The sequence below is a fragment of the Xiphophorus maculatus genome, chromosome 5 (assembly GCF_002775205.1).
Source record: "Xiphophorus maculatus strain JP 163 A chromosome 5, X_maculatus-5.0-male, whole genome shotgun sequence".
NCBI lineage: Eukaryota > Metazoa > Chordata > Actinopteri > Cyprinodontiformes > Poeciliidae > Xiphophorus > Xiphophorus maculatus.
Genome location: NC_036447.1, coordinates 10237978 through 10257465, shown reverse-complemented (window position 1 = coordinate 10257465; position 19488 = coordinate 10237978). Strand labels below are relative to the sequence as shown.

Here is a 19488-nt window from a genome sequence, read left to right as displayed (position 1 = left end):
CAGTTAACAAAGTCCATCCAAAATCCTGAAGCCCAAGAGAAACATTAGACAGGTCTCTGATAAATACCTGTCTATTCGAAGATCAAAGAAGAATCAGGTTCTAAAACAATATCACAAGAATAAATATGGAGCACTGTTGAATCCTTCGAAAATGGAAAGAGTATCACAAAACTTCAAACTGAAAAATATGAATTTACAATAATGCCCACGTTCACATACTTTTTTAAAATAAATTTTTAAAAAGTAGTATGTGTGTTTATGGCAGAATTAGTGTAATATCTATTCAAGGTTGTTGTGCAAATTATGTTCCTACAGTAGCTTTTTCTGTGATATAAGCAATAAACCTCAAAATAATAAGAAATGTGAAAAAAAACATCTTTGTGTAACAGTTTTTCAAAACCAAAACAATTTCCTTTTTATGATTCTGATGTTCTTAAAAAGCACATTACACTCAGCCACAATAAGATATATTGCTGTATCTCTAGGTACAAACATCTGTAGCACAAAAACTGACTTCAAAGTTTATTTTATTGCATTGGTAGACACAGACAAAGTTATCTATCTGGCCCAATTTTAAATTTTATGAGAGCCTGACCTGTGGGCTTTGCCTTAAACCTAAAGAAATTTCTACCCATATGGCTGGGTTCTTCTTAGGCCATAAACCTCTATTATCCTTTCTGTGTTTATTATACCCAGATCCTGGCCGCTGCTTCTTATCACCGTTGTGTAGAAGAGCAATTACCATGAAATTACACATTCTGACAGGTTTACAATATGTGTGTCTCAAAAAAGACTGTATGGTCCAGATAGAGTGCAGAGTCTTCCTGTGTCCCACTCCTTTGGTCCATAAGAGTGAGGCTCCTCTTATCAGACCACTCTTTATCTAATGAGTCATAGTTTTATCTGGGCTGTAATTGACACACTGTAATGTTGTTCTTGCACTGGATACAACTGATAGTATATTAGTCTAAAAACAAACTGCATGGCTTGATTATTGACTTCATCTCAAAGATGTAAATACTCACTAAATTCACAGATAGGGTGTTTTTCCTTCGCTGAAAAGTCAGTTTGCAAATGTCATAGACAAGTTTAAACAAGCAAGATAATTTTCTTTGTTAGTGAGAAGTCCAATGACCTACACTCTGCAACTCATAGTACTTCTTGATCAAGTAAAAATCTTTGAAATGGACATTTGTGAGTATCTGTCTCTGATTAGATTAGGCTTTGAATGGTTCCTTAATACAAATGTTTCTAACAGTTACTTATTGGCACAAAAAGGCCCTTATCCATTAAGTAAGATTCAAACCAGTCAGGTGTTGTTCCAGAAAGTTCGTTTTTCAGTCGCTCCAGTAACATACTATTGTCAACAATGTTGAATGCTGAATGTGGAGATTCTTCTCGGCATCTCTGCGAAGACTTTAACAGAATCCAGAGTAAACAGGAATCATTATAATGTTGCACAGGCACAAGTGTGAAAGGAAGAAATTATGCCCAAGGATTTCTGAGTGAGTGAAAAAGATTTAAGAGAAATTAAACTCTCTCCCATATGTCTATATTATATGTCTCTCCCAAAGCAAAAACAGATTGTTTTCGGAGTATTTCCCATGAAGGTTCTCATGAGCTTTGTGTCCTTCACAGATAAAATAGCCTCAACTTTTAGTTCACAGAGTATTAAATTGAGCAGTTTTTTTTTCTTTTGACAAAACCTATCAGTTGCACATGCTGTTCTCTTGCAGCAGTCACCCACCTGCTGAGGCCTCAGGGTGTCCTGATAAGACCAAACATGGGATCATTGTTACTTCTCATCAGGGCCTTTTGTTACACATTTGGATGCTTAACAATGGAGTATCGGTCCTCCATCATCCATCCTGTCTCCTCCTGCTGTTACTTTTTGAGGACACTCCCCTTTGCCTACGAATCAGTGGTGTGAGATGCGGCTCCTCCCTGCTTTCGCCACCTGACCAATGAGAAACCCAACAATCCTGTATGTAAATAATCAGGAGAGGATGCAGATTACAGTCTCTGGGAAACAGGTGTCATTTGTCACCTCAGACTCCCTGGTAGCTTTCTTAATCCTCCTGGGTGCTGCCATTGATGGGCAAGTCAGCTTCACATCTCCGATTCTACTTTAATCTTTAATGAAATACCTACTAACAAAACACAAGGAGAGTAAAACGGTGAATTATATTTAAACATAATCAGATGGGCGTGGAGTTTTTCATGCAGGAATGTTGAACCAGTTCTGGACAGACAGCATTCCATAGTTTTCTAGATGGCTCAACATGTCCCCAAACAAAGTCTGTCCTTGAAGACAAACCCAAGACACAAGCACATTTTTCATCAGTCTCTTTTGTTTAAACAATGCTGTCAACTTTGTAGGTGAAGAGCTCTTTTCATTTGAATGTCACAACCAGTAATGACTCATGTATTAAAGGCATCTTCAAGAAACCACTACTTCCATCTCTATCCCCCACATAAAATTTTCTTAAAGAAACCTAGAATTGTTATTTTTTGTGTGTTTTCATTATTTAAGTAAAGATTTCACAAATTATAATTAAAAAAAACAAAAGATTTTCACCAAATTCAGTCCAGCCAAGAATATATATTACACTGGTCGGTCTCATGGTCTTTGTTTAGGGTATTAATCCTATTATTTTAGAGACTGAACTAGAGATGATTATATTTAGATTAATTTCAAATAGGAAGTGAGTTGGGCAACCAATTGAAATCTTTGGATCAGATGCCAGTTTCAGCGTCATTATTCAGTCAAGGTAAAGGCGTTATGTTCATATTAGGCTGATACTGGGCATAACGCAGCAGCACGCCCACCTACAACAATTTCCGTCTGTCCGTCCGTCCGTCTGTTCATCCATCCATCCATCCATCCGTCCATCCATCCATCCATCCGTCCGTCCGTCCATCCATCCATCCATCCATCCATCCATCCATCCATCCATCCATCCATCCATCCTCCGTCCATCCATCCATCCATCCATCCATCCATCCATCCATCCATCATCTTACATGCTTATCCCTAGACCCACAACGATTTGACATGTAAATAAGTTTTACAAAATTTGCTTCAACTTACAGCTAGCATGACCCTTCTTTATCCCCAGAGTGCTGTCTGCTTTCCAGACTAGGCATTAAAGTTTTCTTTTTGATAAAGCTTACAGTTAAAAACAGAGGGAGTATACAGCCCAGTCTGGGGGAGGAGGAATACAGTCCTTGACTCTGACTCTCTCAAGCCTCATTAGGTTATCTAGTTATGCTATGAGAGATAGCATAAATATCTCTGAAGATAGCTTTAGGCTACTGCCTTGAGGACAGGCTGACAACTTTTCATCACACTCATGCTTTCTTCTTCTTCTACTCTTCAATTTTCTGTTATTTCAGTTGTTAACTTCAAAAGTTCATGTCTAACTTAATGCACCATTTGACAACTAAGACCAATTGGAATGTATGTGTGACTGGATTGAAATATATATTTTTTGTAAAGTTACATAAGATTAATTATGCAGGAGGTTTATTGAATTAGGGAGCAGGTTTCTCCTGAAGCCGGCACATTTATGACTCCTCTGACAAAACTGCTGCGTTATGCTTAAATCTTTCAAGGAGGTGTATCTAAAAAGACAACAGACAACTTAAAAGTTGTCTAAAATCTTATAGGTTTTAGGGATCAACAATTGACACGCCAGAACATTTTAAATATTAATCAGATGAACTTTACCATGAACTATAATAGTTTGTCATTGTGATTCACAGAAAAACTATGCAAAAGATAACCATATTAGCTTAGAAATTACTCACTAGACATAAAATTAACTTTGTAAAGTGATTGTGCAAACATTCCTTTCTCTGTGTGCTCCACCCTTGTGAAATGTTAGAGTAACCTTGTGTTACTGACAACAGATTATGGTATTTTTGTTATAAACAATCATTTTAATCACGGAATTTCCTTTTCCCCTAAATGGATGTACTTAGATAAAAGTTTTATTACATTTTTTCAGTGTAAGACTTTACACTACTGACAGCAGCTGAAACTATTATATGACCTGATGGTATTTGTTTATTTTGGCCAGAGAAAATAAAAATCCCCTTGCTGTGATAGCAGTTAGCTGTTTGAAAATACAAGTGGAAAAAATTCAGATCTGAAAGTAAAACCAACCTACCAGTTCACGTTAAGGGGATTTTGTAAATGGGAACATAATGGCAACGATTCCAGGCAACCTAAGTTTAAGCTTTTTGTAGACTTCTGTTAAGCTTAATGTTAAAATACTTAGCTTTGCCTGGGAAGGATGCCCCATTCCTGTCTGTTAATCAGCTAGTCCTATTGACTAAAGTAATAGACTGATACTATTAAAACAAACTTAACATACTTCACAATCTGAATGCCTGGAATGACAACGCAGATAGGAGAGACTCCCCGATTTGTAGTGAATTATCCTGCGTTGATCTCAGTCATTTACAAGGTTCTAAATGAACTAGGAAAACAGACTGATAAACATTCAAGCTCTTTTATTTCAAACAAAAATGAACAAGGTGATGAGAACAAACAAGCTATCAGCTGTGCATCAGCCTTACAAACTTCAATATGTATATTCTGCACAGAAATAAAACATCATGTCATTTGAAAAATATTGTATGCTGCATTTGAGGCTCCCTGGTTCCAGACTTAGGAAGTCGGAAGTCTGCAACCAGCTCCTAATTTGAGATTTCACGAGTGCTGTGCATGTACAATATACTAAAAGTTTCATAAATAACTTTTTGTAAGGATCTCCTTTAGTGTTTCAGTGCACAGAATGAGGTTAGTTAAAACAAATTAAATCAGTATATGCATCTGCTTGCCGACTTCAACGCAAGTCTGGCGTACTCATTCCCAGATCGGAGTAATGACAATTTCCAGGGGACTCGAATGCAGCATGAATCCCACGATACAATCAGGCCATCACAGTAACAGAACACAGGAAGCACAATAAATAATCTGAGTCATGAGAGAGAGACCACATGCAGGGGAAAGAGGAACAGAAGGTCTCTTCATTCTTGCTACAACACCATAAATAGTTGCTCTCTAGTGCAAAGTAAAGCACTGACCCTGGTGCACTGCCTTGTATGCAAAACCAAACAACCATTCAAAGCTTTCACTGACATCAGTTAAATTATAGCTGCACAGTGTTCAGGTGAGACTTCACCATTTAGAGATATTCATTACAGCCAGCTGGGAACTATTTAAAACGAACCATAAATAAATAAAACAACTAATCAAGTACTTCTTCGTTCTATTTACAAATGTGAGCAAGTGGACATCTTACAAAAATATTTACAACTATTTACAATGTTGCAAAAGGTAGTCATCTACAATTACTTATTAACAACAAAAAAAGAACATGTTCTTCACTTTGGTTGATGTCAAAATGACTCAGCAGCTTCTTCATTTCAAAATGTAAACCACCTGTGGCTCCAAACAGCCGCAGCATATTTGGTGATCGGACAAAAAGACAGCAGCAACGTAAAAATGTTGCAGATGAATATTACAGATTACAACAAAAGGCTGTTTGACATGGGAGCCAAATAAAATGCACAACCCTGGTTCCCGAGTGAGAAAAGGCCACGGTGTGGAAGGCAGAGGGATCAGTAAGGCTTCCGATACATTTCTTCCAACTACTGGAGTGTCATTACAAGGCACACATGAACTGGTAAAACTTTACAGTTAAGGACTTTAGAGTCATCCATGCATTGCAGTGAAAACATTTGTTATGTAATAAATACAATAAATGCAAAATGTACGTTTCAGTAGACTTTGGGTCAATTTGCCCCTTCCCCAGTTCTTACAATTTCAAACCCACACATTCTCATTTTGTCTTGTTTTGTACCCATAAACACACTACTTCTTACATATTCATCCAGGCATCAGTGTTTCTTGGTATTTTTCCAAATATTGCTTAATTTAGCTCTTAAGAGTCGTTGACTTCAATTAAATACCACAAATCAAACTGATCAAACCGATTTAAGAAAGAGCAACCTTAGTAACAGAAAATTATTATTAGAACGAAAGTTTTGCATTAATGAAATTATTATGATCAATAAAAAGCATACCATGAAAAACATTTTTTTATCAAATGCAAAATTTGAGTATGTACCGTAATAGTCATAATTGCAAAAGTATGAAATGGTGAAGGGGCAAGATGATGTAATTTTTTACATTTTTGATGTGATTTTTGTTACTAAGTATGTTCAAGCAGCATCAAAAGAGTCAAAACTCCCAGATTAGCATCATCTTCTGATACTGCGTGTTGCTCTTTTACTTAGAAAAAAAGTATGCCTGCTTGTACCCATGCTTCCATTTGCCATACTAGAGTTAAGAGAATCTCTTTTGCAGGCTTGTAAGGCACAGTGCTGAGGTCGAAAACAAACGACAAAAGGAGGTCACTGGAAAAAGGGGAGGGCTTGTGAAGAAGCAGGTCTTGTTTCCTCAGAGGAAAAAATAAACCTTCAGCTAAAATTCTTCAGATCATGCAATCTCCATGTCGTCCATGCTCACAATTTGCCTCTGCAAAAGAACAAGAATGTAAAGGATTATTTAGATTTGCTTGTAAAGTTTCAAAGCCATGTGAAGGAAGCTGTTAACGGAGAACAACTCTGGGCTACCTCAGGATAGACAAAGCCGTCGGAGCCGTTCCTGCAGATGTGCACCTCGTCCTCGGTGGTTTTCTGGTACACGGGATTGGCGAAGTGGATGGTGTTGGTGTTCTTCCTGTGCCAGTTTCTCCAAAACAACACTGCTCCACACACCAGTGCTGCTATGATCCCTGCAGAAGACAGGAGGGAAGTACAACCATGTCACATCACAAAAAAAGACTGCCAAGATCAAATGTTTAAGTTTAATGTGGAATGGATAAAAGGTGGAACGTACCGAGTGGTAGAAAAACGTAGAGAGCAACAGAATGAGATGCAGGAGCTTCCTCGGGCATCACGGCTTTTTGGAAGCCTAAGGAAGAAAACAAGAATACAGTTCTTTTTTTAATATATAGCTTATTATTTCCATTGCTGTCAAAAAGAAAATAATTTCTTTCCGCCTTATAGAACACAAGTTTGGAAAAAAAAAGGGAAAAATCTAAGAATTTAACAAATGTGTGTTGACCAAGATAAATTAATTAAAAATTGTTTTTGCAAGTGTTGGTAACAAATCATGTATTTCTTGTTTATCCTCACACTTTCCTTTACCTTGAGGAGTGCCAGCAGGTTTCTCTGTGGTCTGCTTGGGCTGGACAGATGAACTAGTTGTGGGCATCTTAGCAGCTTTAGTGGTTCCACGTTTGGCTGGTTTACTGGTCTTGGACATGACAGGTGGGTCAGTCCTGGCAGGAGGTGCAGCTGAGCACATGTGAGACATTAAAGAATAAAAGTTACTCTCAGCACAGGAAGATGGATTTAAAGGTTTTTGAATATTTGTGCAGAGGAACCATACCTCCCACACATTTCTTCATATCAGCGGCCAGGACCATGTTGTCTGGACAGGCACAGGTGTATTTAGGAGAGCTCTCGTCAAGCAGAGGAGCAGGAAGGCACAGGTGCTCACAACCTCCATTTATGCTGTTACCCACTCTGCACCAGTTTATGCCTAAAAGAAAGCATTGTAATGACATCAATTTAGGGTATATTTCAGAGATTAATTTATCAGAGATTTGGAGTCGACTTCTCACTTCCTGTTTTTGAGATGATTTGAAACTACAAATCCAGATCTTCCATGAAGAATTATACTTAAAGGAGCATCAAGGACATCACATTGTGTGTGTGAGCACTTGCACTAAAGCAAGACTCTACTATTTATTTTAAAATAAATGATGACATAGTTGACATGGTAAGCTTTCATTAATATTGTTTAACAATTAGCTCAATCAGGATTGCTGATATGCATTTCCTAGAAGTTGTTAATTCTAACCTTAATGCTTGTATTTAAATCCAGAATTTTTAATGGCAGACAGAGGTTGGAAGCTCAAAAGGATAAAGGATGACTTTTGGTGTAGAGTTCAACTTTATTAGCTCAGAATCAAACTACCTATTTGACAGTTCAACAAAACATCCGTGAGGGCTATGAATACTTATGGGGCTAATGCTTCCTTTTCCTAATAAATTGGGCAAGAAATAACCAAATCAAAAGTAAGAAAAGGCAAAGGGAGTAAATGACCTCCATCTGCCAAAGTCTCGGCCTTTGTTCTAACAGCCTTAATGAACTTCGCTCTGTTGAAAATAACTTAAGTTTAAATGGTTGTTGCAGCTCTTCCTGTTGTTGTGCTTTTTTGAACACCTTACTTAAAATAGCTACATCTTAGTTTCCCTTTCATAGTAACAAGAGGGTTAGTGATAGCTACTAGGTTTGGTATGGTTGGAAAATAAAAAAAAATAGGATTTCTCTTTGTCGCTAATGTTTTATGTTTGCATGTAAATGTTGAGATGAATGCTTACTGATTGGCTGCTTCAGGTTGTGGTAAAGAACAAGGGCCTCTGGATTTTGCAGATCAGTCACCAACTCATTGATGTCATTTCCTGTCAGGCGGTTAGCACTGGAAACTGTGCCACGGAAGGACTCCGTCCAAAAAACTTTCTCCTGTTTTAGAAGAAATAAAACATTTCGTCATTTGTTATAAATGACAAACAATCCTGATTACTGTGAAACTGACTACATTCATCAATGTTCAGTGAGCTGTGTTTTAATTGAGGAAAACAGGTGTCTTCACTAACCTCAAAGACAGTCAGTGAGAAGGGATGATGGATGTTTTCTTCACCAGATATGATCATGTGTCTGGTCCCTCCGTTAACATCAACACTGAAGATAGCATGCAGCTTGGCATCCACCCAGTACAGACGCTGGTTTACCATATCTGTTTACAGGGACAAAGGTGGCTCATTAGACAGGGAAATGACATGCTTTGTTTCAACTCCGATTTCCATAGAGCTCTATTTACCAAGGGTGATGCCATTGGGCCATTCAATGTTATCTGTCACCAAGGCAACACGACCGACTCCGTTGAGTCCACACTTCTCAATCTTTGGCTCCTCTCCCCAGTCAGTCCAGTACATAAAGCTGAAGAGGACACAGAAAAAATGGAATTAGCAAAATGAGCTTGAATTTTTAAAAGAACTAAATCATTCAAAGGACATTTTTCTCACTTATTTTCTGGGTCAATTGTGATGGCTCTGGGCCTCCCAAGTTTCTCATTGATGAGGGTCTTCCTTTTGTTGCCTTCTGTAGTTGCCACAGAAATGGTTTTCAAGGTGCTGTCAGTCCAGTAGATGTTGCCATGGATCCAATCCACCACAAGGGCTTCTGGGGCTTCAATCCCGTTTTCAATCACAACATTGTGATTAGCAGAGTTGCTGGCCATGTCTATGTTTGAGCTGTGGGGAAGGAGACAACAGCATGGACTTAGAGAGAGATAATTAATTTAAAATGTGTGAGACAAACGCAAATAATTAACATCCGTCAGGCTTACCTAAAGATTTTCTTCTGAGAGCGGTCCGACCAGAAGATCTTCTTGTTCAGCATGTCCAGATCCAGAGCCACAGCATTTTTCAGCTCTGGGATCAGCCTGGTATACTCACTGTGGTCCACTGTGAGCTCCCTGACCTCGTGTTTAGTGGTGAAGAACAACGTGGCCACATTCCCTGCAGAAAACACAAGAGAGTCGGATTTAGCTTTCAGACAGGGCTATTGAGAAGGAAAGTGTTATTGAGGAGCACAATCTGGCTACCTGATTCAGCCTTGCACGTTTTGTTCACTGGATCAATTTGATAGCCATCATTGCAGTCACACTTGTAGCTTCCAGGCAGGTTGATGCATATCTGACCGCAGGTGTCTGGCACCTCGCATTCATCAATGTCTGCAGATGGATGAACACAGGTTCCAGAGATTAGCATACTGAGGAAGACTCATACACTAAAGAGGATCTCTGTCGTTTCTCAGTTTAATCTATGACTCCATCACAGTTTGGAGATTGGTGGCTTTTTACACACTGGGCCTTAAAAACACACTTTTTGTACCTTCACAAGTTTGATTGTCACTCTTCAGTCTGTATCCAGCAGGGCAGGAGCAGTTGTAGCCAATCTTCAGGTCATTGCATTGATGAGAACAACTGTGATTTCCTGTTGAACACTCGTTTTTGCCTGTGGACACAAATAAATATTAAACATGCCAGGTATTTCCTCATGCCAGCTGGGAGGTAACACTGCTGTATTGCCAGTTTGCCTATATTAAAACTATAGAGGATGTTTAGCCAGAAGGTAGCTTACCACACTCAAGAGGTTCATCAGACTGATCGTTGCAATCTCTGTTTGAGTCACATACTTTGTCCATGCTGATGCACTCCCCACTGCCACACTTGAAGTTGGTTGGACCTTCACACACATTATCTGTGGAAACAGAACAGGAACTTGAGAAACTGCAGAGAAAACACCTTAAGACATGAAAACCTTTACTTCTGTATGCAAACATGATGCCTCATAAAAGTACTCTTGAATGAGAGGCCCACCTGTTTGACAGCCCACTTCATCACTGTTGTCCCCACAGTTGTTCGCGGAGTTACACTTCAGGTCTTCACTGATACAGACACCGTTGCCACACTGGAATTGACCATCATGACAACTAGGCTGACCTGAAAAATTGTGCAAACTGCTTAGAAAATTGGACAACAATGGTAAGAGGGATTAAGTCAAACTCCAAGAGGGCTGACTTACTGCAGTTGAATTCATCTGACTGGTCTGAGCAGTCGGGAGTTCCATCACACCTCCATGCCCTATGAATACATTCCCCGTTTGAGCACTCAAAATCATGGGCGCCACATTGCGACGGCTTCTTCAACGTCTGCTTCCCCTCGCAGTTCTCCGGCCACTCGTCAGACCCGTCCAGACAGTCCCTGTCTCCGTCACATTTCCACTGCAATGGCACGCAAATTGAATTGTTGCACTGGAAGGTCCGAGGGTGGCAGGTGGGCTTGGGACAGTCCACCTCGTCTGAGCCATCAGAACAGTCCTTGTCTTTGTCACAAACATAAGCCTTGGATATACACTGACCATTGGTGCACCTGAACTCATTGGTCTTGCATTCTTTTGCAGCTGTGTTGAAGCAAGGGGAAGGAGAATAAGTTAACGTGATGACATGCTCAGAATTTCAAACAGTTTATAGTTTGTGTTATAGGTAGACATTAGAATTACAGTGAATGTATGTACACATTTCTTTATGGTAAACCTACAGACAGTGCAACATTAGTTAATCTTTAAAAAATTACATTTTATTTCAAGTGAAAATAGAAATAATCATATATAGATTTAAGCATTGCTTAAGTGTTGCAATAGATACTCTCATAAACATAAAGTAAGGTACAGGTTGCAAAAAACTTCAGCTATACCACAGATCATTTATTAAAAATGTTTTTTTTTTAACATTTACTTCATATTGCTGATAAAACACCCTCAAATTAAAGGTTATATTTTTCTAATATGTATTATAGGGTTATATCCATCCATCCATTTTCTGTTCACCCTTTGTCCCCAATGGGGTCGGGAGGGTTGCTGGTGCCTAACTCCAGCTACGTTCCGGGCGAGAGGCGGGGTACACCCTGAACAGGTCGCCAGTCTGTCGCAGGGCAACACAGAGACATACAGGACAAACAACCATGCACACACACACACACCTAGGGAGAATTTAGAGAGACCAATTAACCTGACAGTCATGTTTTTGGACTGTGGGAGGAAGCCGGAGTACCCGGAGAGAACCCACGCATGCACAGGGAGAACATGCAAACTCCATGCAGAAAGACCCCGGCCAGGAATCGAACCCAGGACCTTCTTGCTGCAAGGCAACAGTGCTACCAACGGCGCCACTGTGCAGCCCATTATAGGGTTATATTTCTATGGTAAGTTGAATATATTTTATGGCTTTTTGCACATCTTATAACTTAGGGCAGACAGAGATTGTAGATTGGACTATAGATGTGTCTAACAGCAATTCAGTTTATAGATATTGTGTTTGCTTTATAAGGGTTTTGTGCCACTACAGGACTTTGTTTATCAGTAGCTGGACAGGAAGAAGGGCAGAAACAGAAGAGGAAGACATGCAGCTACAATGAGGACTGTGGCCTCTGACATGTAATAAATATGTTTTAATGGATAACGTACTTCCCTCAATTTGAATTACATTTTTGTTTTTCTCCACTTCAAATAATCTCTCAGTCATTTAATTATTACCCTGCTATTGATTGAGCTGCTTTTTGTTGGGTGAATTTCCAGTAACCGACCAGATCGAAGAGTCTGTACTGGTGGGATACTTACTGCAATATCTCTCATCAGATTCGTTTTCACAGTCAGGTTTGCCATCACAATGCCAGCTCTTTGGTATACAGTGATTCAAAGGCGCCCCACAGTTGAACTGGGACTCCATGCATGATTTTGCCGCTGAGGAGGGAATCAAGAATAAAGGTTGAATTTTCTGTATGTAGACACAAATAATGCATCTTTTCTGTTCATTTAGATCAAATAAAAATACTCATGACAAGAAAAGCTAGCATACAGCAGACAGCTGTTAGTTCATCACTTCCATCGCCACAATCGTCATTTCCATCACAGATCCACCTGCGGGTGACGCATCTCCCGTTTCCACACTTAAACTGAGTGGAGCTGCATGTGAAGGCTGCATCTGCAGATGACAAGCAATGGTAATATCACACCAGGACAAACCAACACACCACATACAGACTCTGTGGATGTTATCAGCAATTCTAGCTCAGCTTGCATCTCCTGGATAAAAGGTTCTTGCAGCAGTGTAAGCTGCGTGTGTCAACACAACTCATATCCTCTTAGAGTTAATGTTTGACCCAAAATTGTACACAATTAGACCAGTTCCAATCGAAGGTTCCTGGAGTTCAGATAAGGAACAGTGTTAAAACCACGCCTTTTATGTGTTGCTTAACCCAGAGGAGTTTACAAAATTACGTTAACATCTGACTCATGGTTAGGCAAGACGTGGAGTAACACTAACTCTTTGAAGAGACCAGCATCCAAGTATAAATTTTTTAAAATAATTGTACATTACGACTTTGTGCAATTTTACAAAAACGGCACTGAAAGAAGAAAACATTCTTTTCCGTTTTCCCTCTGTTATTAACTAAAAGGACAACACATAATTATAAGGTTCTTTATACTCAGAAGTCTAAATTTCCAGGTTTAAAGTTTGAAAAAATTAAGAGAACGGTCTCAAAGTCCCAATTCTGAGTTCTCACCAACCCCAACTTCAACATCCAAAATGGCTGCCTGTCTTGTGAAACTTTGAAACATCTGCTGAAAAACCCAACTGTTGATTGGTGTTATTAAGTCTTTCACTTGTGAATATATAACTTACTTCACAGAACATTATTTGTTAGCTTGTATTGGGAGTCCTAAGTAGTTCTCAAGGCACTTCAATTAGCAGATCCCACTGGTCTTTCATTTTTGAACCATAACTTAGTTAATTTGCATGTGATGTTATTCTTAGATGCAGGTTCTGCAAATTTCTAAGAATTAAATTTAAGACATTTTGAGATACTTTTAATTTGTGATTAGCAGACCAAGTCATTTGGTAAAGTCTTTGTTGTTTCCCCTCATTTTTTCCACTTAGATTATCTTATGGATTGCTTTTCTCCACTCTCACAACTGGGCAGATATCAGGACACTTTTTATGAAAGGGACCGCCATGTTGGAGATCTTCTCTTGCCATAGATTCTTTGTGGATTTCTAATGAAGCAAGCATCATTTTGTTTTTTAAACTATTTATCTTATTGCCTTTGTGGCATTCAGAGAATATTACTTTAAATTTCTTCATATTTATATTGCTAGTGATTAATGAAAACATTTATTCTAGTCCGCTATATACTTGTGCCAAGGTGTGAGAACAAACCCCTAACTTTATCACCAGTACGGAAGCAGAGTTATTTTTTAACAAGGATGTGGTAGCAGTAGACTGACTAAGCGGGTTAAACTTTAAAAGGTAATGCTGCCACACTGAAAGTGTTTTATTTCCAGCTCAAAGGCCTTATCAGCAGCTGGTTACAGCAGCAGCCCAAGCATCAGAAGAGCACAGGTGAAACAGACAGGGGCCTCTTTCATCATCCTCTATCACTGTTTGCACTGCCTTTTTTTGGCCTCAGTCACCTGGAGGCTGGGCCCATTGTCAGACTGTCCCTTTAAGACAATAGCATGGGAGGAGTTGAACCATCACACCACCAGTTGCTGATTGGCCCCAGGATGGCATTCCTCACAACAACATGCAACTCTACAGAGACCAGGTAGTCTGTCCAGCCGCCAGCATCAGAGAGTGATGAAAGACAAACCATGAGACTGGTTAGACAGCTTCCTACAAGAAATGATTTCACAATGTCACCTTAACACTTCGAATGGGAGGAATCTGATGTAGTAACATTTACGAGAATGTTGAATTCCTTTGATTACTTATTTCAGGAACCAGTAAAACACACACACACTAATGTGCACACATGGCAGGGAAGCCAGGAAGACTGCATATGGGAAAGTTTCTAACATAAACTCCTCCTGTTCAAAAAAGCTAAATGCCTTCCACTCTCTTTACCTTTTTAGGAATCAACTTTATAGTACCAGAAAAAACAGAACTACAAGTGGGTCACATTTGACATCACATCCCAGCTTCAGAATCCTGACCTCATCTCTGAGGTTAGGAGGAAATAGAAACCACTCCAGACTATGCTTCAGTTTTCCACTGTTAATCATCCCACCAACCACGGTTAACTCGTTCTAATTCAAAAGTTCTCAAAGAGAAGTTTAGTCATTAAATTGTAGTTAACTGCCACTTCTAACAGTGACATAATGAATGTGGATGTCTTCACTTCCAGATTTAAAGCATAGTAAAGTAGTAGTGGAACTGCCTGAAGCAGTTATTTGCCTGAAACAAATAACAAATGCCTACTAACTGGCTGGCCCATTTGCACAATGGAAAAACTCCAATCAAAAGCTGGACTTGGAATCACAAACCACAGGTAGGATGCTGCAAAGAAAGTACTTGATTTTCTTCTGAAGAAAAACAAATGTAATCTGTGCTTAACTTTAAAACTACCACACCTCACTACATGCCATGTAAGGAGTCATTTCCGCAAAAAGCCACTACAATCAACCTTGAGCTCACAAAGCATGTAAGGTGAGACCTGTTTGACGGCAGAAACTGCCAGAGTGGTTTGACAAGTTGTTGAGACGTTATAGCTCAACAATGCTGTGAGAGCATAAGGCAGTCCTGTTATTTAGTGGCAAATGCTTGGAATATGCACAATGAGAACCTACACAAAGAGGTTCTTTTATGTGGTCAAAAATGCACTCAGCAGTTAATAAATAACCAGCAGGTGCATACATCACGCTGGGTAAGTAATTAAGATGAGCTTTTATTGATGAGAGTTTACAGGAGTCACTGGGCGACGAGTTACTGATCCTGTTTGATGTGATGAAACCAAGCTGCTGACTAGTTCTGGATCAAATATGGATCCACCCAGGTCTGAGTTAACTTGGTGGATTGGGGCTGGGCTATGGGTTTCACTCATTTTAATTCTGGGTTTTCGAAAAAAAAAAGTTACAAGAATACAAGGTTGATACATGTTTAGACTGATGCATTAATTGAATAAAAAAATAATCAGATTTTCTCTATGTATTCTTCCAGTCACCAGTCAGAGCCCAGTAAGGGAAAATATTCAATTTTGGCTCCCTGGATGATTAAGTTGTACAAATCTAGCTTTTTGGGCACCTAACATTATGGTTAACAGAATAACAATTAACCTGGATTAACAATTAATCTGGTTCACATGTGGATAAAACTTTATCCAGGTTAAAGTATCTTTAACCTGGAGGTTAAAGTAACTTTAACCTGGTTCCAGAGTCTGGAAAGAGTGACTTATTTTAGAAGCACGATAAACAGTAAGTGACGCTACATTAAATAAACCAGAGCCAGATTTATTTCTCTCTACAAAACCCCCCACACACAGAGAGAGAGAGAGAGAGAAAGAGAGAGACTAACTGGAAAATCTGATGACTGGAAATAAGGGCAGCAACACAGAAATAAATAGATTTGGGAAAATTTTTTGAAGAGACCAGAGATTTGTGGGTGGATATCTGCATAAGCTGGTTAAATGACTCAAGTTAAGGACCGTTCTCTCCTTTCACATAGTTTACCTTTGATTTTAAAAAACCTTTAGCTAATAATAGGCAACATGCCCATTCAGCATTATATAATGGATTCAGGATCCTGGAAGGTTGTTTTACTTTTTCCTTTGCATTTTTAGTGATTGACAAATCTTGGAAAGAAAACCCTGGAAAATGTTAGTAATGTAAATAGTTAAATGACCTAATCATCAACTGCATCTTATTTCTGTACATATAGTAACAATTTCTAGTCTCTCGCTATGTATATATATATATATAGTACAGATCAAAGGTTTGGACACACCTTTCTAATTCAATGGGTTTTCTTTATTTTCATGACTATTTATAAGACAAGAAATCCCACTTATTAACCTGACAGGACCCACCTATGAAGTGAAAACCATTTCAGGTGACTACCTCTTGAAGCTCATCAAGAAAATGCAGAGTGTGTGCAAAGCAGTAATCACAGCAAAAGGTTGCTACTTTGAAGAAACTAGAATATAAGGGCTATTTTCAGTTGTTTTACACTTTTTTGTTTAGTGCATATTTCTACATGTATTATTCATAGTTTTGATGCCTTCAGTGTGAATCTACAATGTCAATAGTCATGAAAATAAAGGAAAGTCATTGAATTAAAAGGTGTGTCCAAACTTTTGGTCTGTACTATATATATATATATGCCCCTCCATATTTTTTGACAATCTGTAAACAATAATCTGTATTATGTATTTAAAACTATCTGTACTATTTCACATACAGTGTTATTCAGTGTAACAGAATAACACTGTTATTTTTGCAGTGTTATTCTGACAAAACATCCCCTCCTGAATTAAAAGAACATCACGCAGTAGAAGCTGCATGTTGTGAAAGCCGATGTCACATGAAATTGACGAAAAGGTTTGTGCAGCTAAAGCGAGGTGCACACTTTTCTAGCGACTTCCTTCCTTGACAACCGTCTAAAGGTTTGTCCCGCCCCCGAGGAAAGAAAACGTCTAAATCCGTGAACCTGATTGGATGCAACGTGCATTGGACGGCGGAAGCAGCCAATCACGGCGCTGTGCGTACGTTTCATTCAAACGCAAACCTCATCGAGGTTATTTTCGCATAACTTTATCAGTCAGGTTTTCTACAGGAAATCCGTCACAGTAAGAGCTAAAATTTAAAGTAAATTTTTTAAAAGTAAATTTCAGGTAGCGATTTCAAGACGAGAAAAACAGTGTTAATTTAATTACATCCGTTTTCATTTGAAACAACCAGAATTAAACCGCATTTTATTGGCATTATAATGAGGTTATTTAAACAGCATCAACATGACTCAGTATAACAACCCGCACTCATTTAGACAGTGACCTTCCTTCATTTTGGATAAAATGTCTTACCTGTTTGAGCCAGACAGTGAATCAGCATCAACAGACACCAACATGTAGACAGTCCCTTCCACACCCCTGTCATGTCCTGTCTTTATTCGTCCCTCAACAGAATGAAAAGTCGGCTTAGACAGCGCAGGTTGGAGATGGAGACGAGATCCGAGGTGGGTTCTGCCGGTTCAAGAGTCTGGGTCAAAGAGTGGTCAGCTGTGGTTCTGGACCGGTAAAATCCTCTGTGGTCAGTGTCGCATCTCAGCATGTTTTAAGGAGCTGACAGGCGGGCGGGGCTTAGAACAGTGGTGTGATGTTAGAAATTAGGCGTGATGGGACAATGGGAGGAGCCACAATGTTGCTGCATCACTATCTCTTGTCATCATGTCTTTTTTTATTTCTCTAAAATCTGTTTAGTGTATTCAGCATGTGTGTGTGTCTTTACACTTAAATTAGTGCAGTTGTGCAATATATATTATAAGACATATTGGTTCAGTCAAAACGTTGAAAAAAAAATATTAAAAATAAGATTAACAATAATTATAATGTACAGTACAAGCTTTTAAAATAAGAAGAGCAGGAAGATGGCACGATAAATATGGCTCCTCTTCCAGTCTAGTTTGTCACAGATCCGACTGTAGATATGAGCACATTTAGCTGAATATATATATTTTTTATTGCTATTTCCTGACTTATGAAGATAAACTCACAAAGACCTGGGTTTCATGTCGTTTTCTTGTTTTTTTATTTTATTTTGAAAAGCGGCTAAGAGAATTCAGTCTGTGTTACATTTATGACTCAGAAAACAGGAAGTCATGGATTAGTGTCAATAAAAGCCAGGATATCAAAGTTAATGAACACAATTATCTTTAAAAAAAAATCTAATTGAAAATGAATTATTTTATTTTTTAATCAACACCAGGCATAAATGTTTAAAGTGCGTCATTATGCCCCTCTAGACAAAGTTCTTCCCATTTCATATACAAAACTTATTTGCGCCATTTATTTATGGAAAACTGCATCATGAAATCTGTAAATTTTATCATTTTCATTCTGGTTTAATTTAAAAGCTGTAGGACAATCTGTATGTCCTCATCATGGTATATTAACACATTGATGAGGAAGGCCAGTTAGTGGGCTTTCTGTGAGTTTCTCTGGAGCTAGATTAGAATAAAGAGCAGAAATAGACTGTAACATATTGCACATGCTTCCCCAAATTATTCAACTTCCAGAAAAAGATAGGATATTATCTGAAGCTAAGGCATCTCCCTTCTGACCCAGATCAGTTCCAGTAACTTCACCTGTTTTTGTGCTGTGCTCTAACATGTATTTTGCATCAGTAGAAAAGGGAATATTTTGTTTTGCAAATGCTCTATTTGCTTTTTGGTTAGAGCATTGACACTGCACATAAATTAATCATGTTTTACATCAGCTAGGTCTAGTTCATGCAACAAATTAAAGCAGATCTCTGTTTTTTTTTCTCTTTTAGTTTGGTAAAATGACATTTAAACTGATTACTCTGTTTATTTAGGCACCTATTCATTTGAATATTTCTACTTAAATGAAAGTCAAAGCAAATAACCTGCAGCCTCCTTCCAGCTGAGTAGCTGGGAGGTTTCACTTATTTGAGTGTGAATCTGAGCCCAAGCTCAGCTCCCCGTGTGGAGTCCGCTCCCTTCTTTAATGTTGGTTGTCACAGCTTTTCTCACTGTGATTCAATATTTTAACTATGTTTCATGACTCATAATCCTTTGTGGTCTCACTGAGAGAACTGCTGTCATTATTAAGAATATAAGTTTTGAAAAAATCTGTTTTTTTATTTTTCTGACAGGCACCTTGGGGAGGGGCCCCTTTTATAATTCATCAAATGAGTCGTTGAAAAAAAAAAAAAGACATAGGTGTGTGGTGAGTGGACCTTATTCAAATGTTGCCCAAGAATGAGCAT

The 19488-nt window shown here is 38.7% G+C and overlaps 1 protein-coding gene across 1 annotated transcript; it reads right to left on the bottom strand.

Annotated features, from left to right (window-relative positions):
* Positions 1-4501: 4501 nt before the first annotated feature.
* On the bottom strand, positions 4502-17803 carry LOC102236051 (low-density lipoprotein receptor-like). The gene is made up of 18 exons (XM_005797571.2): positions 17565-17803; positions 12566-12691; positions 12328-12450; positions 10735-11112; positions 10530-10652; positions 10291-10410; positions 10042-10164; positions 9753-9881; positions 9495-9666; positions 9172-9399; positions 8967-9085; positions 8743-8882; positions 8467-8608; positions 7469-7621; positions 7225-7374; positions 6914-6988; positions 6649-6809; positions 4502-6550 (listed from the first exon to the last, which is right to left on the bottom strand). Exons 1-18 carry the CDS (start codon positions 17635-17637, stop codon positions 6512-6514), a joined length of 2574 nt encoding a protein of 857 aa, XP_005797628.1. The 5' UTR covers positions 17638-17803; the 3' UTR covers positions 4502-6511.
* Positions 17804-19488: the final 1685 nt, after the last annotated feature.

What these genes read in the sequence shown, in the direction of transcription:
- LOC102236051 (XM_005797571.2), bottom strand. Translation starts at nt 17,637, where the DNA reads ATGACAGGGGTGTGGAAGGGACTGTCTACATGTTGGTGTCTGTTGATG. An exon ending in AACGTGCAAGGCTGAATCAG is followed by an intron (nt 9,667 to 9,752) that starts GTAGCCAGATTG and finishes TGTTTTCTGCAG; the next exon opens with GGAATGTGGCCACGTTGTTC. An exon ending in CAACCTGAAGCAGCCAATCA is followed by an intron (nt 7,622 to 8,466) that starts GTAAGCATTCAT and finishes GCTTTCTTTTAG; the next exon opens with GCATAAACTGGTGCAGAGTG.